General features: G+C 52.6%; 1 protein-coding gene across 2 annotated transcripts in view; it reads right to left on the minus strand.

Moving 5' to 3' along the window:
- The window catches only part of LOC144943416 (voltage-gated inwardly rectifying potassium channel KCNH6-like), a 139,742-nt gene extending 117,677 nt beyond the window's left edge, over nucleotides 1-22,065 (minus strand). For both annotated transcript variants that reach the window (XM_078870805.1, XM_078870804.1), the window contains exons 1-2: nucleotides 21,935-22,065; nucleotides 13,604-13,834 (exon numbers count right to left, since the gene is read on the minus strand). In XM_078870805.1, the coding sequence (XP_078726931.1) occupies nucleotides 13,604-13,834; nucleotides 21,935-22,010 (307 nt within the window). In that variant the 5' untranslated portion in view covers nucleotides 22,011-22,065. The remainder of the gene's footprint in view (nucleotides 1-13,603; nucleotides 13,835-21,934) is intronic.
- Between the last annotated feature and the right edge of the window lie 1,593 nt (nucleotides 22,066-23,658).

The raw sequence follows: 23,658 nt of genomic DNA on the forward strand, positions 1-23,658 counted from the left end.
GCAAGCGGTCGTCTTCAGGGAAAAAGTCGAGTTCTTGGTTTAATTGCTTTCTAAGTTAAGCTTCGTCCAAATGTCCTATCTCAATGTTTCACTTTTGTTCACAATTTGATGGCGTTTTTTTTATCGCTCGCTGCTGTATTGTGGAACAGAGCCAACGTTACATCATTGCATTGTATCCATTGCTTTGTGAGAGCCGACTCATCAATTCTACCGTCGCCTGTTCAAATTCCTCACCCTGGTCTATAAATCCCTTCGTGGTCTTGCCCCACCCTCTCGTCACCCTTGCATCTTTCTAAGTCGCCTTCTCGCCCTCGACTAACTCAATCTTAGCTCTCTCTCTCTGTCTCCCCTTCTCCTTATGCTAAATCCACCCTTTCGCTCACTCTCACTTCGCGCCCCCTTCACTGGAGCAAACTTCCCCCTCGACATTAAGCAGTCACCTTCTGCTCACTAAGTTTCCACTCCGCACTCAAGACTCACTGTTTGTTCCTTAACTCACCCCACGACCCCCTCCCCCCCTCAATCTCCCCCTCATAACCACCACTGGTGCTGTTCCCTTTTCATAGTCTCATCATGTGGCTGTCACTCATTAATTCCATTCATTCACTCCATTCCTCATCACTTACTGCCATCAATTTCGCTTCCTCTCATCGAGCGCATCCACTTAATCTCCACCGTTATATCCATATGCGCCGTTCTTAATGCTCTGTAAAGTGTCTTGGTTAAGGCGCTATATAAATTCCGTCAAGATAAGATAAGAATTCCCATGGAGTCAAAGGCTAGAATGTGACGGGGCGAAGCGCAGATTGGGAGAAGGAGACACCCTCGCCAAAGTTATTCACAGCGAAATCAGAAGAGGATTTTTGACAAAAAAATATTTGAGAAATTAAAGGCATCATGGAGAAAATGTGAACCATCTCAGATTTTACTGACGACGTAGGAAATGGCATGGGGACTTAATAAAAAGGCCTGCAAGTGGTGCAGCTCCAGAGATCTATTTAGAGGACAACAGGGGAAGACGAAGTTCGCTAAACAAGGGGGACACATCAGAACGTGTGTACCTAGTTGTTTAAAGTTGACCAGGATCAAAATAATGGAAAACTGAACTCGGTAATGCAAATCCACGTATCGATATGCTCTAAGAAGAACAATAACTTTAATTCGTGCACCACCTGATATGGCACGGATCAGAAACACAAACATCGACAACGAACACGCAACAAAAACTGAAAAGTACACAAAGGCCTGTGGAGAGGTGCACGCTTGGAATTACGCGGACACACAGAAAAGGTGGAACACAACACGGCTCACATTAAGGACACGTTGACTGTTCAGACAAAAGTCAGTAGGCTTGGGCAGGCCAGCTTGTGGCTGGTAGAGGGAGGTGGGAGGCAGAGGTCGCAACCGGGTACCCGATACCCGTACCCTACCCGATACCCGGCTACCCGTACCCGTCCGTGTACGGGTAGCCGTTTGCGACCCTGGTGCGGCCGGGTACGGGTACGGGTAGGCCGTGAGTCACTGGTGAGTCACCGTTCGTCACTCATTTCGGGTAGGGTACGGGTAGGGAACGGGTACCCGGCCGGGTACGGGTACGGGCACCCATTTGCGACCCTGGTGCGGCCGGGTACGGGTACGGGTAAAGAATCAAAACCCGTTTGCGACCTCTGGTGGGAGGTGGTTGAGACCAACCACGGAGTGGAGGGAACACGCCCGACAGGGTGTCCACGTAGCTTGTAACATCATGCGGCGGCGGCGGCTGCGAGGGATGATGGCGATGGCTCGTAGAGGGCCTTCATCCAGCGGTGGCGAGATCACGGCCGGTGACGTGGATTTGATCCCAGCTCTGCCTCACGAGGGCAGATTTTCTCTCGAACGGCCATTGGGTTATTGAGAGGATGATTGAAACCGACTCATGTTGAGAAAAGTACAGAATGAGCAACACACGTACTGTACATACACACACACACATACACACACACACACATACACCTGTCTCTTATGTCGAATCATATTTGCTCTGCCATGTTCATCCTGTTAAGACTCATGTAATATTTGCACATCATTTGCATAAAAGCTTCGTAATTTACATAATTCATTTTTAGACATGTTTACGTATATAACACAAAATCATTTTTCAACATGTAGAGAAATTTCATGCAGGAAAGATAAAGAAGCTCAAAAATAGAGGACTAAAATAAAGACAAATTATCTTGGTCATCGACCTAACAACGAGTCAACGAATCACATCATGCTGACGCATGCACCCTCAGCATGAGAATAGATTTCAATTAATTAATTCAAATCGTTGTATTGCCAATGCAAGTGCCTTGAGAATAACAATATTTGTGGATTCATCGATATTTTGGTGCGTTTATCGTGAGTGTAAGAATAGATTTTCGTCGATGAATAGTTCACACGGGTGGGAGATTCATTTTATCTGGCGATGCAATGGGATATTTTTTTCCGCTTTGCCAGCTACCATCGTGTGATGATGCTGACGTCGACCAAAAGAAATCCCATTGAGCGTCTGACGGCTGGGCAGACACACGGAATCGTGTTGAACACTGGCACGAGCGGCTGGCACGGCGGCGGTGGTGGCGCTGTGGGTTTGTAAAACGCCGCAGAGATGGAACAAAACAACGAGTGGCTCGGTTGTTGCAGCGTTGGGCACAATCACTGCGCTCGTCTTGCCGTGCCCTCGGCGTGGAACAATGCGTCGGATCCATCGATGAGCATCAAGCGGCCACACGCATCGCATTGCAACGTGAATATATTTTGAAATGTCACTTGTACACATTGTATGTCGTGGGGTCACATGACCCCTACAGCTACTAGAGGCGCTACCATTCAACTGCAGCGCAGTATCCACTGCAGTATCACCCACAGGACACTTGAGTGCGAACCCCGCCGGAATCACGGCAATGGATCAACGAGCCGGGGGGCGGGGGGGGGGTGCAGGAGGGGGATGGAGGAGCAGGGGGGTGGAGGAGGGGGGCGGGGGTGGAGGAGGGGAGGGGTGTAAGATATCGGAGTCTGGGACCCAACCTGCACAGATCCCACACTCACTGCACACTGCAGTAACACACGCACGATCTGCACTGTACCACGCAGTCAAAATATTATGTCCCTTGGATGAGCGACGATCTCGCTGTTTGGGCACGAGAGTGTGTCGGGGGAAGTGCTGTTGGCGACTGCCTTGCTGCTCAGGCGACAGGGCGCACCACAAGGTGCCGGCAGGGCAATTGGGGGCCAGCACCACGCACACGCAGTCGCCTTTGTCTTCCCATTGCCGATGATGCATTAGGACTCATCAGCTAAACTTGTGTCACGCTCAGCCAGCCCGAGGTCGGTGCGGTACAAACCACGGTGACACACACCGACATCAGCGAGACAACCATCACTTCAACAGCCTCACAGATGGTTGCGGGCACGTGCTGTTAACGAGCACCTATTAAGGCTGTGGCATAGCACGCGTGGGGGCGGTGTGCACAGCACTACGCCCGACCGCCTTTGCCTCCGCAATGCCGCTGTTTACGCACGGCACCTCCACGTGCTCAATCCAAGCCGCGTGGGCCACTGCCCACTCACCTGAGCCGGGTCACCTCTCGAAACAAAGACAAAGATCCCCCGTGTAGCCTTAACAGATTGTAGGGGCAAGTGCTGTTAGAGAGCACCTATAAAGGCCGGCACGGCACGCGAGGGGTTTGGTGGCCAGCACCACGCCCGGTCGCCTTTGTCTCCCCAGCGGCGTTGTTTACACACCGCACCAGGTCATCATTTGAGGCCGAGTCTACCTAGGGGAGGCCCAGGACCGGTTCCGATAATCATCACCGGTGTTGGCCGTGAGCGGGAATCGGACTCGGGTCGCTGGGTGCGGAGCGCGGCGCTGTGACCGCTGGCCCACCGCTCCCCAATCTGGCCCGGGCGGCCTGCAGCCACTACAGAAGACGACAACAACGCGCAGCGCTCATCCCACGCGGCGCAGCTGCCACGACATCGCCCGTGCCGTGGCAGTGGCCTCGACAATTTCTGTTTAGCAGCCAAGCGCAGCGGCTGTCAGCAGCAAGCCGTGCGGCGGAGGGCCGAGGGTGGCACACGCTGAGTTCGGGGCGTCACTGCAACGCTCAGCCTGTCACGGGGGGGCGGGGGGGGTGTGAAGGGGTTGGCTCAGACGATAACCGTGGCAGGTTGCCGATACTGTGCGTCTGTTGAACTTCTTTCGCACCGTTCGTAGCCAACCGCGCTCATCGGAGGTGCGGAGGAAGGGCAACGAACTCAACGCTAAAAGCAGTTCTCAAGAAATGAGTTTTCAATCGAGATGACTTAAAAGTGCACAGCTCTAATGGCTTCCTAATATCGGAAGGAAGAGCGTTCCAGACGGTCGCAGAAGTGCAGTGACCGTCTTTGTTCGATGGCTCGCCAACAGCCGCTGCGAAGATGACCGGAGTTCGCTGTACCCGCTCGTGTCGTGATCCAGCAATACTAAGTCAGAGCTCTGTGTTAATCCAATGCTGGAGGAGGACGTCTCCATGCCGAGTTGGTGATGGGGAGTTAATCAGGTATCACCATGCTAGGCAGTGCGGCTTGGGGTGGGGGGGTGAGTCGGGGTGGTTGCTTGGACCTTGGCTTGGATATTCGTCGCCACTGATGTTGCCCGTGGCCGGGAATTGAACTCGGGCCGCCAGGTTCATGCTACACGGTGCCGAACACCGCGAGGCCACTCCACCCGCTCCCCGGCGTCACGAGCCAACGGGAATGGTACTGGGACACTGAAGGTCTGCGCTGAGAGGACAAGACGCAAATATCCCCCAAATAGCATTGAGCAGACTCCTGGGACAAGTGCTGTTAGCAAACACCAAGTAAGGCCAGCAAGACATTCATTCCAGATTTGAAGTTTGTGTGACTGCAAGGATTCATACTCTTTGGTTTTTTCGGTAAAGTCACGTAGATGAAAAAATAAAATAAATGAAATCACGACGTTTAGAGCGCAACACAAGCGTCCTTCGTCAGGTGAGGACAACTTAGCGAAAGCACACCGCTTAAGTGTCACACTTAAGCGGTTGTGCTTCCGCTGACTTTACCGAAGAAGGACGCTTGTGTTGCGCCCGAAACGTCGTGATTTAATTTATTTTAATTTTTTACCTACGTGACTTTACCGAAAAAACCAAAGAGCCAGCAAGACACACGAGGGGACGGGTGGCCAGCCCCACGCCCGGCCGCCTTCGTCTCCCCGGCGGTCATGTTTGCACATATCACCAGGTACTCGTTTAAGGCTAAGTCGACCTAGGGGATGCCCACGACCAGTTCAGATATTCCCCACCAGTATTGGCCGTTAGCGCGTGAACCACCGCGCCAGGTTACGCACTCGTGCGCACAGAGATGGCCTCGGCTGCAAGCAGTGGCAAAGGCCGGAGTGGCACGACGCTGATTTTGCGCAGTCATCGGGGACTGGGACACAACTAAAGACTCCACCTACAACTGGAGCATCCGACATGACGTAATGAGTGGATGCACAGTATTCTAAGGAAAGTTTTCAGCGGTGCTGACTCAGTGATTTACGAACACCCCACCCGCACCACCACCACCCCCCCACCCCCACCACCACCACACCACAACCCCACCACCACCACCCCCCACCACGCCGAGAAACGCGGTCCACCGCCGGTGCGGCGAGAAACGTCCAACAAGACCCAGAGGAACACGGCAGCGAGGGCGAGAATAGCACGCGCCGGAGGGAGCATAAAACAGACACGGCACGCAATTACAGGCAACAGCAGACCCTCGAGTCGCCCTAGCCGCGCGTGCACAACGGACACACGCGCGTGCACAACGGACACGCGCGTGCACAACGGACACACGCGCGTGCACAACGGACACGCGCGTGCACAACGGACACGCGCGTGCACAACGGACACGCGCGTGCACAACGGACACGCGCGTGCACAACGGACACGCGCGTGCACAACGGACACGCGCGTGCACAACGGACACGCGCGTGCACAACGAACACGCGCGCGAGCTGTAAGCGTCGAGCTGCTGCCGTCTCAGCGATAGCGCGGCCGCTTGATTTGAGAAAAATGAAAGCGGAGTCGTGCTTGTGTGCCGTCGAGAGCCACGCCGAGGCGTCGGGCTCTTTTTTCAGGAGGTCCCTGCTGCTACGTTGGATCATTTTTTTTAAAGAGACGTTTAAGTCAATTGATGGCGAGCGTTCGTTATACACGTGGGAGGGAAAGTGGACGAGTTCCCTGGAGAGAAAACAACCCACACACGCAATGGGGGAAACATTGGATCCCGACGCAAAGACAGCGGCAGATGGCGACTCGTCCACTTGCTGTACTGCCTTCTCCTGCGAGCCAGCGTATGCCACCTCCTCGACGTCCATGGGGAGTTTCACGACATCGTTGCGGTGATCCACCACCCATCGCTGCCTCCACAGTGCTGGGTTACAGAGCTCGTGCTTAGGCATCATCGCGCGGCTGATGAAGTCAACACAAAAGCAGCTGCTTACATTGCTCTGCAGGGTAGGTGACGTGATGCATGCATCGTGTCACCATTGTCAGCCATGATCAATGAACTCCTGGATGAAAACCAGTCCAAGTCACTGCTACCACTTCACAGTCCTGCGCTGGAATAATTGACCGAGTACCTGCACGTGAACGGATTTCATTGCTCCATCTCCTCTGTGGATGTCCTCTCGGTCGACTCGTGTATGGCGGTGTACACGAGTTCTCACTCGAATCCCATCGTGTTATAAACCGAGTTGCGATGATGTCCATGATGATGACGATAATGAAATGAAGCATGATAATACATTATTCTATTCTAAACTTGCGTATGATGGCAGCAATATTTTCCGCAGGTAAATGCCAATGTCGAGGAGATTCAAGAGAGTTCGTGTTTCGTTTTTCTTCTCCGTTGAAGGAGCAGACTACAGTGGGTTAATAATGCGATCCACGGTTTCAATCGCTCTTCTCTGGCTTGTGTCTTTAATGTTCTATTCATGAAGGGAATATATGGCGCAGCATTGGGCCTGGCGATGTTCTGATGCAGTTGCTGGCTACAGCCAGAGTCTTCGAGGAGGACTGTCACACATCTGCTTTCTTACTCAACTATCATATCATTTCTGAGTGACAGGAGAAAGACGAAACATGTGACGATACCCTGCCTAATCAAATGACATCCTCCACTCGTCTCGTCTACATCTGCATAAATTCACCCAATGCCTCCACACGGGCGCTCAGCTCCGATGTTGCCCGCTCCCATCCACAAACCACAATCGCGCTCCATGCGGCCGCGTGATTTGTTAGCCTGGGATATTGGCATAATGATAACACAGTGCGGCTGCTCACCACTCATCATGGATGTACGGCTGCAACATCAATAAAGTCCAACCGCACGCCCTATCACCGCGAAGTCAGATTACAAGCAAGTTGTGTCTCTCGCCCATCGCCTTTCACATTACATGTTTACAGAAGCCCAACAAGTGAATCTAGATTTGAAGTTTTCGTGACTGCAGGGATCCATACTCTTTGGTTCTTTCGGTAAAGTCACGTGGGTATAAAATAAAACAAATTAAATCACGACGTTTCGATTGCAACACAAGCAATCATCATCAGGTGGGAAATCGCAGCAATATATTTTTTTGCAACACAAGTGCTTTTCGGAGAGAGAGGTGCGCTGGGTTTTCTCTCTCCCAATCGGCACCGAGCCAAATTGTACAAGCGGCAGCACGACGCGGGTGCATTTGTGCTACCGCAGGGGAGGCATAGTGTTGGGTGGTGACCCCAACACTCGGGCCATTGCACGGCGCCCTGCCAAGGGGCTCACCACCAGCGCTCGGCACGATCGCGCTGCATGTCGCCCTTCTTTGACGGCAGCACGCGGCGCACTTCTTATACCAGCGACACGGCGGCGTTCCTCAAGGCGGCTCATTCTGGTGATGGACTGCGCTAGGTTCCAGGCCCGACTTGTTGCGATATTGGTGGGCGGACAGGCGGGCAGGCAGGCAGGCTGGCTGGCTGGCAGGCTGGCAGGCTGGCAGGCTGGCAGGCTGGCAGGCTGGCAGGCTGGCAGGCTGGCAGGCAGGCAGGCAGGCTGGCAGGCTGGCAGGCTGGCTGGCTGGCAGGCTGGCAGGCTGGCAGGTTGGCTGACTGGCAGGCTGGCAGGCTGGCTGACTGGCAGGCTGGCAGGCTGGCTGGCAGGCTGGCTGGCAGGCTGGCAGGCTGGCTGACTGGCAGGCTGGCAGGCTGGCAGGCTGGCTGACTGGCAGGCAGGCAGGCGGACATGCAGGCAAGCAGGCAGGCAGACTGGCTGACAGGCTGACTGACAGGCAGACAGGCAGGCGGACAGGCAGGCAAGCAGGCAGGCAGACAGGCTGGCAGGCTGGCTGGCAGACTGGCAGGCTGGCAGGCTGGCAGGCTGACAGGCTGACAGACAGGCTGGCAGGCTGGCAAGCAGGCAGGCGAGCGAGTCAGCGAGGTGAACGCGATGCGACCGACAGCTACGGGGGGCAGAATGGACGCTGCCACAACGGAGCCACTTTAAAGGGCACCGCTCAGCTGAAGTTAAAAGCTCGCTCGTTCAAATGTTAATGGCGGAGCCGAGCTGAACCATTACAGAGCTTGCATATTTAAAGTGTGTTGTGCACACAGAATTAAGTATTTACACGTCTCGTGTTCTGCGGTGTTATTTTATAATCAATCAATTTCGACGGAAGCTCTCTGTACGATTGTACTGATCCATACCTGCAGACACGATATTGAATTTTTCTGCTCAACTTTCGTATCGACGAATCTCGCCTCGTCTATAAATACGCAGGCGCGCGCTGCAAGCTCCGTGCCCTTGATATTAAAAGCCTCTTCGCAGACGAGCCGCACTGATATGATGCACGCACGTCGCAAATCCAAGAGCGATCATACTTGTTGCCAGAGATACGGAAACAAATATACTGACACATGTTAATGTTTTGGGCTGAATGCATAAATTAGGCATATAATAAGATAAATTAAACCATCGTTATGGTGTATAATTTATTGAGGATACAAAGACCACTTGCACATTAAACTACCGTATATTTAGAGATGCATTTGTGCAGCATGTTAGGCCAACTGCTGTTATTGGGTACCTGTTAAGGCGAGCACGGCACACGAGGGGTGGTGTGGCCAGCACCATGCGTGGCTGGCATGCATGGTGCTGGCGTACGTGTTGACACAATCACTCTCCAGCCACATTCATTTCAGGTCGGGTCACCCCACCGGATGCCCAGGTCAGGTTCAAGGTTCAGACACTGTTACAATTGTCGTGCATGGCTGGGAAGGTTAACTCGGGTCACTGTGATTTTAACGAAGTCCACGGTCTGTGACTCCACTGCTGTTGACACGCAACGAGACTCCCCAGTCGGCGGCTAGGGACCCGTGTTTGGTGCGGGAGCGGCGAGCGTGGGCCAATATGAAGGCCGGCATGGCACACACGCGGGGGCCGAATGTCCAGCAGCATGCCCACCGCTCCAAGTTCTAATTAATGGCAGAACCAACCTTGGCGAGATTCAGGATTGGTTCAGATAGTCGCCACCGATGTTAGCAATGATCCAGGGAATCGAATGCAGGTCACCGGGTTCGTGGCGCGGTGCACTAACCACTATACTACAGCTCCACTCATTCCGACACGCACACACAGACAATTATTGCCGTCACTGAAACACCAAATACAACATTGCCCAATCTATTCATAGCCGTCGGGAGCCATTGCAGCTCGGCAGAGGCGACCACCTCCAACTATCGCTCAGGAGGAAGAGGCAATTCTTAGACTCGGCCAATGTGGGCAATCATTTGAAGGCGATCAAGATCGCAGAGCGTCCTGTGTGGATGTTTGCGCACGTGAAACTGTAGGTGGTGTCGCCGGTACGAGCTGCAAATTCCAGTAATAAACGGAGGCCCCTTTGTTGGGTTTGAGCCTCACGCTGGTTTAATGGTACGCCTACTGCACACGCTGCATTATTTACCATATATACATGCTATTAGACGTGTAAAATGTAAACACAGGGCGAGCGATTTGTGTGTATTGCAAAGACAAAAAAGCGATCGGGGTGAGCTTCGGAAGCGGCAGAGCTGGCATCGCTCGTTCCACCCCATTGATACATACATGTATTTATTTACGGACGAGTCGAGGCGACTAAACAATGTCTTCCGTACCCTCGTTGTGTGTCGCTGCGTCGTCTACACGTGCTGAAACGAGGGCGCCGCTCGTTGGCGCACAGACGAATCCGCCGTCCGCGGAGCTGCCGCGAGCTCACGTGTCGTTCTCTGTTGAAACCTCGACGCACCATCCAGTTTCACGGCGACATTACTGCTCGTTGTCCGTAGACGTTCGGAAGCGACTTGGTGTGGCCCCCCATTGCGGACAAGATGCTTGAGGCAAGGCTTCGGTGGTACGGCCACGTGATGCGAAGTGAAGAGTCATCAGTGGCCAAGACTGCCGTGCGTATTGAGCCAGAGGGCCGCCGTCCACGCGAACGTCCGAAGAAGCGATGGATGATGGATCGAATAAAGGAAGACGTGAAGACGGTCAACGCATCCCCTGAAGATGCCATGGACCGAGCCAAATGGAGAAGACAATGCCGAAAAGCGGACCCTGTGCCACAGCGGGAACAACGCTAAGAAGAAGAAGATTACTGCTCGTTGTCCGTAGACAATAGCGGCAGCTTTAAAGTGCGATGCACCGCTGAGCGGTGGCCGTGAGCCTTCCTTCGAGGAGGCAGGCAGGTTTTACACTTACGAACTAATTGCTAGGAATGATTCTTTGTTGAGCACAACGGTGTCGTATCGATCGATACACCCCGGCACCTTACCACGGGACCTTTAAAAGGGCCGCGAGCTCATTACACACATCCCACCTTTTGTCAGGCATCCTCCACACAGCTCCCCTCCATTGAAACAAATCCGACACCAAGTTCGTCTGTGCGACTCTGGACCACGTGGAGGCATCTCTGTGCTGCTCGCCGCGACACCCGCGAGGCATCCTGGGCCATGGGGAGCAAGGGCAGCAATCGCAGTGGCTCCACTGTGGCCATGAGATGTGAACTCGCCTTTCCTCCTGAAGACGATTGCTTGTGTTGTGATCGAAACGTCGTGGTTTTTGTTTTTTTATTTTTCTATTTTTTATTATTTTACCGAAAGAAACAAAGAATATGTCTACATTATACACTGCCAGTACGCTCACTCAGATTAAGAACCAGGCTACAGTCTACATTAGTGGGTTGTTTTTAATTATTTGTATTTTATTATTTATTTTTAGTCACTTTGTTTGTATATCTACGTGACCAAAAAAAAGGTATACAGGTTGTGAGTTCGATCCCGATGCTGACGCCTGCTTCTGTATCTGTGGAGTTTGCATGTCTCTTTCTCCCCGTGGTCGCGTGGATTTTTCTCTGGGTCCTCCAGATTTTTCCTCCACATTTAGAACCAACATCACGCCTTTAGAGTATCTGGCTGCTATACATTTCCACACGACGATAATTATCCACTTCGTTGAGCTATCATTTGTGGCTAAGTCGCTTCTGAAAGAGCTACATAGCTTAGTGGGCCTTAGCCAGAAAAAATGAAAGCTTAAAGTGGAATAGTGAGTCTATCCTCGTCTGTGATGGGCACGCCCAGGCGAAGTTTGAGGGGGGCCCGATGCTGTTGCAGTTTGTTTTGGGGGGGTCCTCTGTGTGTTTTAGATGCCTCACCTTCAATTGTCTCACAACCACCACCACCGCGCCCGATGCCGATCACCCCACCGTTAGCCACCTTGGTTATTTGAGTATTTTTTTAATGCGATAAATATACGAATTGGAAAGCTAAACCGAAGTTCAAACAAATCCATTTTTGATTCGGCACGCAATTGCTAGCAATACACAGAGCGAGAAAGCCTTTAATGGCCCAATGACAAGCTGGGAGTAGTTATCGTTCCGCCCAGTGTCGCGTCTCGACTTGTTTGTAATAAAGTGCTGCGTGCGTATTTCTGGGGTTCCCTCGCAATCCGGAGGACCTCTTAACGTCCCCGGTGCGTGAATCCGGCTCCGGTGATGCGAGCGCTCTGGTAAGAAGACGAGAGGACTGCGACGGAATCACCGATTCTGTTGATGTGAGCCACTCAAATAGTGGGGCCGTGTCACGACTACCTCGCCTGGTATACAGGAAGCCGTGGGTTCGATATCGACCCTGGCGCCTGCTGTTGTGTATTTGGAGTTTTCGTGTCTCGCTATCATCACAGTGGCTATGAGATGGTAACTCCCTCGCCTGGCGTACAGGAGGTCGTGGGTTCGATACCGACCCTGGCGCCTGCTGCTGTGTATTTGGAGTTTTCGTGTCTCGCTATCATCACAGTGGCTATGAGATGGTAACTCCCTCGCCTGGCGTACAGGAAGCCGTGGGTTCGATATCGACCCTGGCGCCTGCTGCTGTGTATTTGGAGTTTTCGTGTCTCGCTATCATCACAGTGGCTATGAGATGGTAACTCCCTCGCCTGGTGTACAGGAGGTCGTGGGTTCGATACCGACCTTGACGCCTGCTGTGTATTTGGAGTTGACGTCTCTCTCCGTCTCTCTCCATGTGCACGAGAAGGGAATCGAACACAGGCCCTCCCTGCTGGGGGGCACACGAGTGCCCTCCCACATGAACGTTAATCTCGGGCCGCTGCCCTCATGGCATTCTGTCCCAGTTGCGTCGCCACTGTCGCCGTGGCTGACACGGGACACGCTCGGCTCTCATCTCGGGTGCTGCTCGATCTCGGCGGAATGACAGGACGGAATCGGCCGCACAAGACGACGTCCCTGGTTGTATGTTTTGGAAATGACACCGCCTTGCTCCAGCGCTGTGTGAGGTACAGGGCTGCCGTGCAAGCCGTTAGCATTGCACCAGCAGTTCCGTCACGGCCTGCGTGGCAGCGCGCGACATCACACGGCAGTCGAAATGTTCACCGCGTGGCACATTCCGTGGTGCGCTATCGCGTGGCAAGCAGCCCTAGAGTCGCGTAGACATTTCACACAAACAAGGGCAGTTCACTCAAAACTCTACCGCAGGTTGGCCTGGTTTTCATCTTATCATCTTGTGCTTGGAGGAGGTTGTGCATGGGGACACGTTTTGCACAGTGGAGCAAAGCTGAGTGCCCAACAGACTTGATGCACACGTGACGATGTTCATCATCGAAGGTCCGAAGGGTCAGGGTTAAATACTCACTTTCTGTATGAGAGTGGTGGAGGGCAGAGGTCGGAGCGTGAACGGAGGGGGGTAGAGTGAGATGAGAGGGGAGAGGCAGGAGAGTGTGTGGAGGGGGTAGAGTGAAATGAGAGGGGAGAGGTAGGAGCGTGAATGGAGGGGGGAGGGTATAGTGAGAAGAGAGAGACGAGAGAGGTTTGCGAGTTCGTAATAGGGGGTAGATTGAGTCGAGAGGAGAGAGGTAGGAGCGTAAATGTAGGGGGGGGGGGAGGGTAGAGTGAGACGAGAGAGACGAGAGAGGTTTACGAGTTCGTGGCAGGGGATCTCGAGTGAGATGACGCGGCAGAAACGCGTCGCTCGCTCGAGCGCGACCCGCGGGCGAGACCTCTCGCCGTGCTGCTCACCGTCCTTGCGGTAGTAGTGCAGCTCCACCTTGCGCTCCTCGGCGGCGAGGAGGGAGCGCGCCACCTGGGCCACTGCGTGGCGCCGCGTGTCGGCGCCGTGCAGGAAGTCGCAGGTGCCGGCGCGCTGCATCACCTCGGCGCGCGAGAAGCCGCACAGCTCGCAGAAGCCATCGTTGCAGTAGATGATGGCGCAGTTCTCGGCGCGCGCGTTGGCGATCACGAACCGGCGGTCTGCGGGCAACGGCCACGGCGACAAGTTATTCACTGCGGTCACTCCTCGTGTCGCCCGGGGGGGGGGGGGGGGGGCAGTCGCCTCCCTACCGCGCTTCTAGCGCTACTGTCGTGGTTACGGTTCCTGGGAACTTCTGCTCGTTGACTGCGCATGATGAGGACCCGTTCTCGAGCAGAACGAGAGATTTATTTCATCTGTACTGTGTTCGAGCACCACGCTGCAGGTCACAATGACACTAACTCACCCACTCACTCACTCTCCCACTCACTCACTCACTCACTCTCCAACTCACTCACTCTTCCACTCACTCTCCCACTCACTCACTCACTCACCCTCCCACTCACTCACCCTCCCACTCACTCACTCTCCCACTCACTCACTCACTCACTCTCCCACTCACTCACTCTCTCACTCACTCACTCTCCCACTCACTCTCCCACTCACCCTCCCACTCACTCACTCTCCCACTCACTCACTCACTCACTCTCCCACTCACTCACTCACTCTCCCACTCACTCTTCCACTCACTCACTCACTCACTCCACGTCACGACCCTTATCTTTCTGCTGCTGCCCTCTCACTGCTTGACCGTGGAATTCCCTCCCATCGTGTTTTTCCGTAGCTCCGATAATAATAATCTTGTTCAATTCAAGGAAAGTATTAGCTCTTACCTATCACACTTTCAACAGTGCTGTTAGCTTACCATTTTGGGGCTTTTGCCTCTACTCAGCAACTGTGATTTAAGAAGAGCAACATCAGCAATGAATGCGACCCTTTCAGGGTTTGCTATATACACGTTCAGCCCTGTTGTTAATCCGCTGCTGGATGAGGGCCTCCCTATGCAGCGAGGGTTATGGGGGTTATGATGATTGATTACACTATGTAACAACATTTTTGTTCCTGGGTAGGAAGTATTATTTCTTGATTGCTTATTCCTAATAAGTACAGAAAATGGCTATTATTCCCCACAAACTTTGCTTTTGTGACCAGGACAGTGATATTTTGAAATCTACCTATTTTAAATGAGAAAACGGGCGAATTTGTATGTTATCGTTCACATAAAGTCAGAAAAAAAAAACATATGAATCAAAATTAACATGTATTTATACTAAAGTAATACAATAATGACTACAAAAGATTTAGAACGGAGTAGTTTTTCGAGATTTACGATTATACTGTAATTCACTATCACGAATCAGCCTCCAAATGTAGTCTCCCATCATGTTCTCGTTATACTGTCCTTGGTAGCGGCGTTCAAAGTCCAGTATATCCTAGTGGAAGCGCTCGCCTTGCTCCTCCGAGTACGCTCCCATGTTCTCCTTGAATTGATCAAGATGAGCATCAAGGAAATGGACTTTGAGGGACATCCTACAGCCCATTGTGCCGTAGTTCTTCACCCAACCAGCTCCACATAGTTTTCGACCTTGTGATTGCCCAGGAAGCCACGAACCACTGCGACAAAGCTGTCCCAAGCCGCTTTCTCCTTACTAGTGAGCTTCTTGGGGAATTCATTGCACTCCAGGATCTTCTTTATCTGTGGTCCGACGAAGACACCGGCTTTGACCTTTGCCTCAGACAGCTTAGAGAAGAAGTCTTGAAGGTACTTGAAGGCTGCCGACTCCTTATCTACACCTCTGACAAATTGCTGCATAAGGCCCAATTCGATGTGCAGTGGTGGAATCAGCATCTTTCGGGGGTCCACCAGTGGCTCCCACTTGACGTTGTTCCTCCCCACAGAGAACTCGGTCCGCTGTGGCCAGTCCCGCATGTGGTAGTGCACCTTGGTGTCCCTGCTGTCCCAAAGGCAAAGATAGCAGGGAAACTTGGTAAAACCGCCTAGGAGACCCATCAGGAATGCCACCATTTTGAAGTCTCCGATGACCTCCCAGCCATACTCATCATACTTCAAAGCGTCCAGCAAGGTCTGGATGCTGTTGTAATCCTCTTTGAGGTGCACCGAGTGAGCCAGGGGAAGAGATGGATCCTTGTTACATTATGGAGCAGCATGGCTTTGAGGCTCCTGGATGAGCTGTCAATGAAGAGGCGCCACTCATTCTGGTTACAGGCGATTCCGATTGCCTCGAACAGACTGGTCACATTGAAGCAGAAGCAGAGCCCATCTTGACAAGTGAAGAAGGTGCAAAATGGTTGGTGACGCTTCCTTTGATCTGCGACTTGCATACTTTCATCCAACAAGTTCCACTGCTTGAGCCTAAACGTCAAACGCTCGGCATTGGACTTGGTGAGACCAAGATCTCTGATCAAGTCGTTGAGGTCTTTTTGGTTGGGGTAGTATGGGTTTCTCTCCTCAGCTCCACCTCTGAAATTGTCATCTGGATCTACATCTTCCACGCTCTCTGACTTGCTGCTCTCTTCTAAAGACGGCTGCTCTCTCTCCGGAGGAGTGGGTACGGGGAGCTTATGAGAGTGTGGCACCGGGGCGATGGATGAAGGAAGGTCTAGATACGTGATAGCAGGTGCATTCTTGCCAGTCCGATGTTTGGAAGGGTCCACCATGTAGAAGTAGCAGTTGCTTGAGTGGTCAGTGGGTTCCCGCCAAATTCTTGGGATAGCAAACTTCATGGCTCTCTTTTCCCCTCTGTACCATCCTACAAAAATAAATTTATTTCACCCATGATTGTAAGAGATTCTAGCAACATTTTTCAAAAATTATATCTTTTTTCAATAACATTAAAAATTGTAAAAAAGTTGAATTAAAAACTTTTACAATTTAAAATGTTTTAACAAATTTTATAATAAAAAAATTCTGAGCAACAATTGTCCATCTTACCATCCAGAGTTTTTTTGCATTGTTCGCAGGTGAAATGAGGTGCCCAGGGTTTGTCTTTATCCATGACAGGCATGCCGAAATATGCCTTGTAGGCCTCACACATCTTAGCAGATGCTTCCACAGAGTACTTTTTCGCTCTTGTCTTGATAAATTGGCCGCAGACCTCGCAAAATGCGTCTGCCGCATGCTTGCAGCCTCTTGATGCCCTCTCAGAAAAATGCAGAGATGTATCCACTTAGGCAGCTGGAACTAAACTGAACTGGTGGGCTTAAGGACCCTGTATTTATACTACTATTACATTACTGGAAAGTTCTAGAATGTTCTAGAAGTTACTCCAAGTTTACGCAGCACTGAATCTATCTGGAATGTTCTGGAAAATAGGTCAATTTCAAAATATCACTGTCCTGGTCACAAAAGCAAAGTTTATGAGGAATAATATCCATTTCCTGTACTTGTGAGGCATAAGCAGTTAGGAAATATGACTTACAACCCAGGGACAAAAAAACAATTGTTACACAGTGTTATTGATCACACCTCACCATGCTGGTCAGTGTGGGTTGGCAAAGGCATGAAGCATAGAAGAACAGTACAACAACTGATTGTGCTCTACTGCCCTGTGATGCCCACGGCATAGAACAACTCCGCAGCCGCCTATAGCAACCCGGCATACATCGTGGTGGTGGTCACCCATCCAATCGGGTTCAACTCTGCTTAACTTCCGAAAGCTGACGAGATCGGGCGCATTCTGGGAGATTTCGTCATCGGTGAATATAGAAGACGTCTGACCTAATCATCGGACGGGATCACACATATCCCACCAGTATTTAGCCAATTACAAATGTGACATTGGCTGTGCAATTTTAGAAACGTGATTTTTTTTCCGCGCGATTATTTTCCAGCTCCGGATGCGTCACCGCGCACAGCACAAATGGTCTCGACTCGTCTGTTGAACAGGCAATGAAAGTGTAAAGAAAAACACTCACACTTGTCAACAACAACTGCCTTCAAATACGTACAATGGGCGACGTTTCAGGCAAGAACCCTTCTTCATTGCACACGAACCACAAGGGTCAGCACCAAAATGTCACCTATTCTCAGGTTTTTTCGGTAAAGTCACGTAGGTAAAACATTAAAAGTAATGAAAGTAAAATAAAACAAAAATAAAAAATAAAAATAAAATTCACGACGTTTCGGAGGCAACACAAGTCTCCGTCATCAGGTGGGACCGTCACAGCCAGATTAGCTGCATCAAGTGAAGCAATGATTCAAAATGTAATCCCTTATAAGCAAGTTGAAGGGGGGGAGGAGAGGGGGGGGGGAGCTCATCAGAATGTGGTAGCCAATGAATGGAACGTATCGGGAGGGAGGGGGGCGGGGCTCAAAGACGGCACGACGTGCCACGTAGAACGCATCGGGAGGGGGAGGGGGGCGGGGCCAAAAGGATGGACGACGGCTTGGACGCGGTTTCTGCTGCACACGCCAACGCATTGGACAGAGGGGGAGGGGAGGCCTGATACACATGATAGAAAAAGAACGAAAATGCCCATGTTTATACCAATGAAGAGAGTAATGGTTGCATAGAATTTGATATTTACCTATTGCTTTTATCAGTGCAAATATCACAATGCAGCAAAACGACACAAAAAAAACGCCAAAATAGATTTCCACCCGGGCGGGAACGAGCAGCAGAACGGCAGAACACGTTCGTATTTAAGGGCTTGTCCCTTGGAATATAAGGGCTTGTCTCGTGGAATTTTGCCTCACTTGATGCAGTAAATTTAGCTGTGCCGGTCCCACCTGATGACGGAGACTTGTGTTGCCTCCGAAACGTCGTGATTTATTATTTTATTTCTATTATTACTTCTATTAATTTTATTTGTATTTTTTACCTACGTGACTTTACCGAAAAAACCTGAGAATATGAATCATTGCAGTCACGAAAGCTTCAAATCTAGAAAAAATGTCACCTGTCATATACTTGTTATGTTAAGGCCACTGTTACTGACAGGGCAGTTGAGGTTTTGCTATTTGTGCTTTGTGTACCACTGCCAATGCAGTATCACCAAATCTATTACGATATCAGCTCCATCGCATGATGAAGAGGATTGTGTTGCAACGGCAGTGACGCTGCTGCTGGTGGTGACGGTGTTGACAAATGGCTATGGATATGCTCCCACAGAGCAATGACGATAGTACGCGTGTGTGTGTGTGTGTAATACAGTTGTACTGTCTATATATACGCGCTTTAAAGATTGGCTATATATAACCACGACTGATCTTAATTACCCCCTATTCCCAGTGTAATGTGTTCCCTTAGGTCAACTGTGCTCATTGGCAGGTGAGGTTGTATAACGCAACCCTTGTTCTGCTTGGCTTACGCCGGCGCTGGCGATCACATTACGCGATTGTGTTATTCCACAAAAGGGGTTCTCACAGCGCCTGTTAGCGGGTATTACAAAAAAACACGGAGACATAAAACACCCCGACCGCCGCTCGGTGGATGGGAATCATCTCACGGGGATGAGACGGACACGGTTTCATTACCGCGGCCGCCTCTTCGAATCCATTGGTCGCTCCGCAGCCAACAGCCCCTGTGCTTCTTGTCTTTGTATTCATTGGCCCCCATTGTTGGCACTGGCGGCCACCACCCGGCATGGCTGGAGGGCCTCGTCGAAACCACGGCGCGCACCTGCTGCGCATGGGCACGAGGCCGAAGTCCCGGCGATGCCGTTCACTGCGCCCCAGTGTCTTGGGCACGAGTTTGCCAATCAACATGAAATGGCCAATCAAAATCATTGTTAGCAGAATGTCCCCTCCGTGGGAAATGGATGACCCTTCTCAGCGGGGCCCGTGTCCTGCCCAATGGAAGGGCCCGGCGCACGCTGCACGGACGAAAATGAAGAACAAATGAAGGTGGCTGCGGCAACCCTCGGCGGGCAATGCACGCAGACCACGACCCGAAAACAAACCGTCGTAATCTATCCCATTTCCATGCGTCTACTTTATTAAAATAATCCTATCACGCGAAACAAAAACCACGCAGGCTAGCAGAAGCCAAGTCCCCTTTGCCGCAAGGGGAAGACCAGGCAGAGGGGACGGCAAACATCGCACAAACGCCGACGGCGCCGCTAGCATCAGACGGCGCCGGTGTGGACGGCGCACGCCACGTCGAGGTGCCGCGCTATCTGTCCCGAGTGCGAGACACGGACACGACTCGCACGTGCACACACATAGGCGCACAGGCACACACACACACGCACACAGGCACACACAGGCGCACACGCACACACGCACACAGGCACACACGCACACACACACACAGGCACACACACACGCACACAGGCACACACGCACACAGGCACACACGCACACACACACACAGGCACACACACACGCACACAGGCACACACACACGCACACACACAGGCACACACACACGCACACAGGCACACACGCACACACGCACACACACACAGGCACACACACACGCACACACACACACGCACAGAGCTTTGCGCAAGTAAATAATGAGCGGCAGTGAATTCCCGGGGTTTTGACACGGCCCGCCACTCACCTGGCAAAGGGCCCACGGCTGACAGAAGCTCCCACACGAGCGGGGGGGGGGGGTTTGAGAACCCACGCTCGGCCTCGGCCTCTCCCGCCAACCCGAGGAGACTTGAATATTAGAGCCGATATGTCAAATGGGGCATCTTAGCTGGGTAAAATAATATTTTATTGATTTCATGATGCCACAATGACCTCAGAAACCTCTCAATCAATTGAGCTTCGCACTTAAAATATACGTAGTTCGGTGTCACTGTCTGGTGAATATTACCTAAAACAACATCAAAATGTTCCGATTGCAGCTCTTATTTAAATTTCCTTGAGATATAATTCACTCACTGCTTGTGACGACGATGATATGGACAAATGTGACATCATTATTCATGCCTGCCACCAAACACAACGCACGACCGTCAAAGAGAAAGTAGTAGCAGCAGTCTCAAAACCCTGCGACCTTTTCCATGCCATGGGGGAGGCCTTGTAGCATGAAACCACATTTGTTCTGACTTCTGCACAGTTTCCACACCTGGCACAACCCTTGACTACTGTCATATCTCGTGCAACACCGTCCTCGAGATTCGTTCGGTTTGTTTTGCAGTGGTTTAAATCGCTCCTGCTACAATGTCGTCTCGTTATATTCTCCTTTACACTCTCTCGTGCAGCCCTAAATCACGGAGCAATGTTCAGAAAGCCGCCTGCATGTGCAGTGTGTGCCGCCACGTGAGAACACCGATATATATATTTCCAGAAATAGACCTGTCGGGCCACTTTGAAAGATTTGTATATAAAATATATCTCTCTCAAGGGCATGCATTTTTTTAACCACATTTGTCAAAGCACGTCGCGTACTTTGCAACTCGCAATGGTGATGTGCGACTCCGGCGTTGGCTTCAAAAGGGTTAATAATGAACACCGGCAGACAATACGGATTGACAAAAGCGTCGCATTAAACGGCTGGCTGCTTGAGTGCAATAATGCTCTCACATTTTGTCCAAAGCAAATGAACGGAGCCACGTGAGTCGTGGCTTCTCTTTGACAATGAACACAGCGGGGTAGCCACCTCCTCTCGCTCATCCGCGGTCACGCGCCGGGTTCACGCGCCGGGTTCACGCGCCGGGTTCACGCGCCGGGTTCACGCGCCGGGTTCACGCGCCGGGTTCACGCGCCGGGTTCACGCGCCGGGTTCACGCGCCGGGTTCACGCGCCGGGTTCACGCGCCGGGTTCACGCGCCGGGTTCACGCGCCGGGTTCACGCGCCGGGTTCACGCGCCGGGTTCACGCGCCGGGTTCACGCGCCGGGTTCACGCGCCAAGTTCACGCGCCGGGTTCACTCGCCGCGTTCACGCGCCAGGTTCACGCGCCGGGTTCACGCGCCAGGTTCACGCGCCCGTTCGAACGGGCAGCGCTCCTCTCCGCCGCCATCGCCGAGCCAGGGGTGGAAACTCCACATTCCCGCGGCGGGGGGGGGGGGGTCAATCTACCCTCTATGGGGCGTCCTTATCATCAGTATGAACTTGGACAATATACGGAGCATCCCTTCCCCCCTCCCCCCGCCCCGATATGCATTTGATAATTCATTATCAATCCACGGCGCCTTATTAAAATGCGCACGACACCACAACGTGCAATGACGGCCCGCGTCGGCTTTACGCGCATCAAGGCCGACAATAATAAGCGATCGTCTCCCGCAAAACGCCCAAAGGGTGTGGGGCTGAAGCACACGTGGGGCAGCAGCGACACTCACTCTGCGCTTCGAATCGGCGGATGATGGTCTCCAGGAAGGTGTTCTGCAGCGCCACGTGGCCCCGCCGCACGGGCATCTTGCACACGAACTGTGGTCGTCTCCTTTCTCTTCCTCGAACGGCGGTCGTGGAAATAATGAATCAACTTAACCAGAGCGCGCGAGAGCGAGAGAGCGGCGAGGAGGGATAAACTAGGTGCGCGTCCAGCCAATTACACGTCTTGTTGTGGCGCTTGATGTTGTGGTTGTGTCAGCTGCTATTGTCCATTCACCCCCTTTCCCTCGAACATAAACTCGCGAAACACACGCGCGCTGCTGCTGCTACTGCTACTGACGCTGTTGCTCCTAAAAGACGACTACGGCCGGTGTTTTATCCGCGCCTGTTACTCATCAGGGCTTGACGACAGTGATGATGATGATGGTGGTGGTGATAGTAGTAATAGTGGTGGTGGTGGTGATAGGAGTAGTCGTGGTGATGGTGGTGATAGGCTGGCACGGACGCGCTATGCGCGCCGGATGAAGTCATCACGGGCGAGCGGGAGTCGAGAGCGCAGAGCTCCGCTCCGGACCGCGAGACTGCGCGGCCGACATCTGCGCGCCCCGAACGGGCTCGGCTCGCTCAGCCTCGCAGCCTCCGCCCCCAGCGGGGGGGTTCCTCTCGTTAGAGGCAAACGCCATTTCCGTCTTCCCCCCCCGCCCCTTTGGTGCGGGCTCCACTTTGCCTACCGCCACGGGCGCCGCGCGGTGGTTTCGCGTTGCGAGCGCTGACTCTGGTTCCTCTCGGCGTCGCGAGCAGGCGGCCACCAGCCGCGTTCACGAGCGCAGCGCCGAGAAGGGGAGAGGAGTCACGTTGGGGGAGACGGGGGGAGGATCACAGCAGCAGCAGCTGCTGCTGCTGTGTAGAAGGATATCGCAAGACTGTGCTGGCTCACAACAGACAGACACGCGGTTCACAACACCACCACCCATGCGGCGTTGATACCGGGAGGATGACGATGGTGGTGATGATGATGACGATGAGTGAACTTTTATAAGACACAGCCGCACTCGTCAGCGCGGAGCAGCGGGTGTACCACAGGCACACCGCTGCCCGCTCTTATTGCTCCCCGCGCTGTACGTGGCGATAAGTGGAGCCTGGGATTTCATTGTACTGTATTAATTCATTATTTTTATTACATATTTTCCATTTCGTACCCATTGACTTTGGCGCCTCGTGCGAGGAGCGAGCGAGCGTGCGAGTTAAAGCTCAGAGCGAGCTAACAAGCGTGAGTTCGTGTAACAATGTGCTTAATCGGCGAAAGAAAATAATACTTGTGGTTCATCGACCAAATTAACCTTTTGAACCAAGGCTTCCCAGGAACATATTTAATAAAACCACCCACCCCACCACCCCACCACCCCCACCCCGGGACTGTGTTTTTACATTGGTCGATGGACTTACGAGTTGTTTGCGTTTCAGCGATGAAACAAACAGCCATTCCGTGTCTCTATTGGGGTGGTACCGACGACAAGTCGGCGAGAGGCTTCGCGTGATCGCTTTGTTCCGGGTGAGCAGATCGAGACGGCCTCTGCCGGGTCGCCGCTGTGCGCGCTACGCCGCCGCCGCGTCTCTGGGAAGCGTCGTGGTGCTGAAATGGACAGCTCCTGCACGGCGGAAGCCGGGTGCGGAATCCACGCATTGTTCTCCGAGCCAATGTATTCACAGGGGACAGCTGACCAAACTGCTG

Source organism: Lampetra fluviatilis, chromosome 31, assembly GCF_964198595.1.
Source record: "Lampetra fluviatilis chromosome 31, kcLamFluv1.1, whole genome shotgun sequence".
NCBI lineage: Eukaryota > Metazoa > Chordata > Hyperoartia > Petromyzontiformes > Petromyzontidae > Lampetra > Lampetra fluviatilis.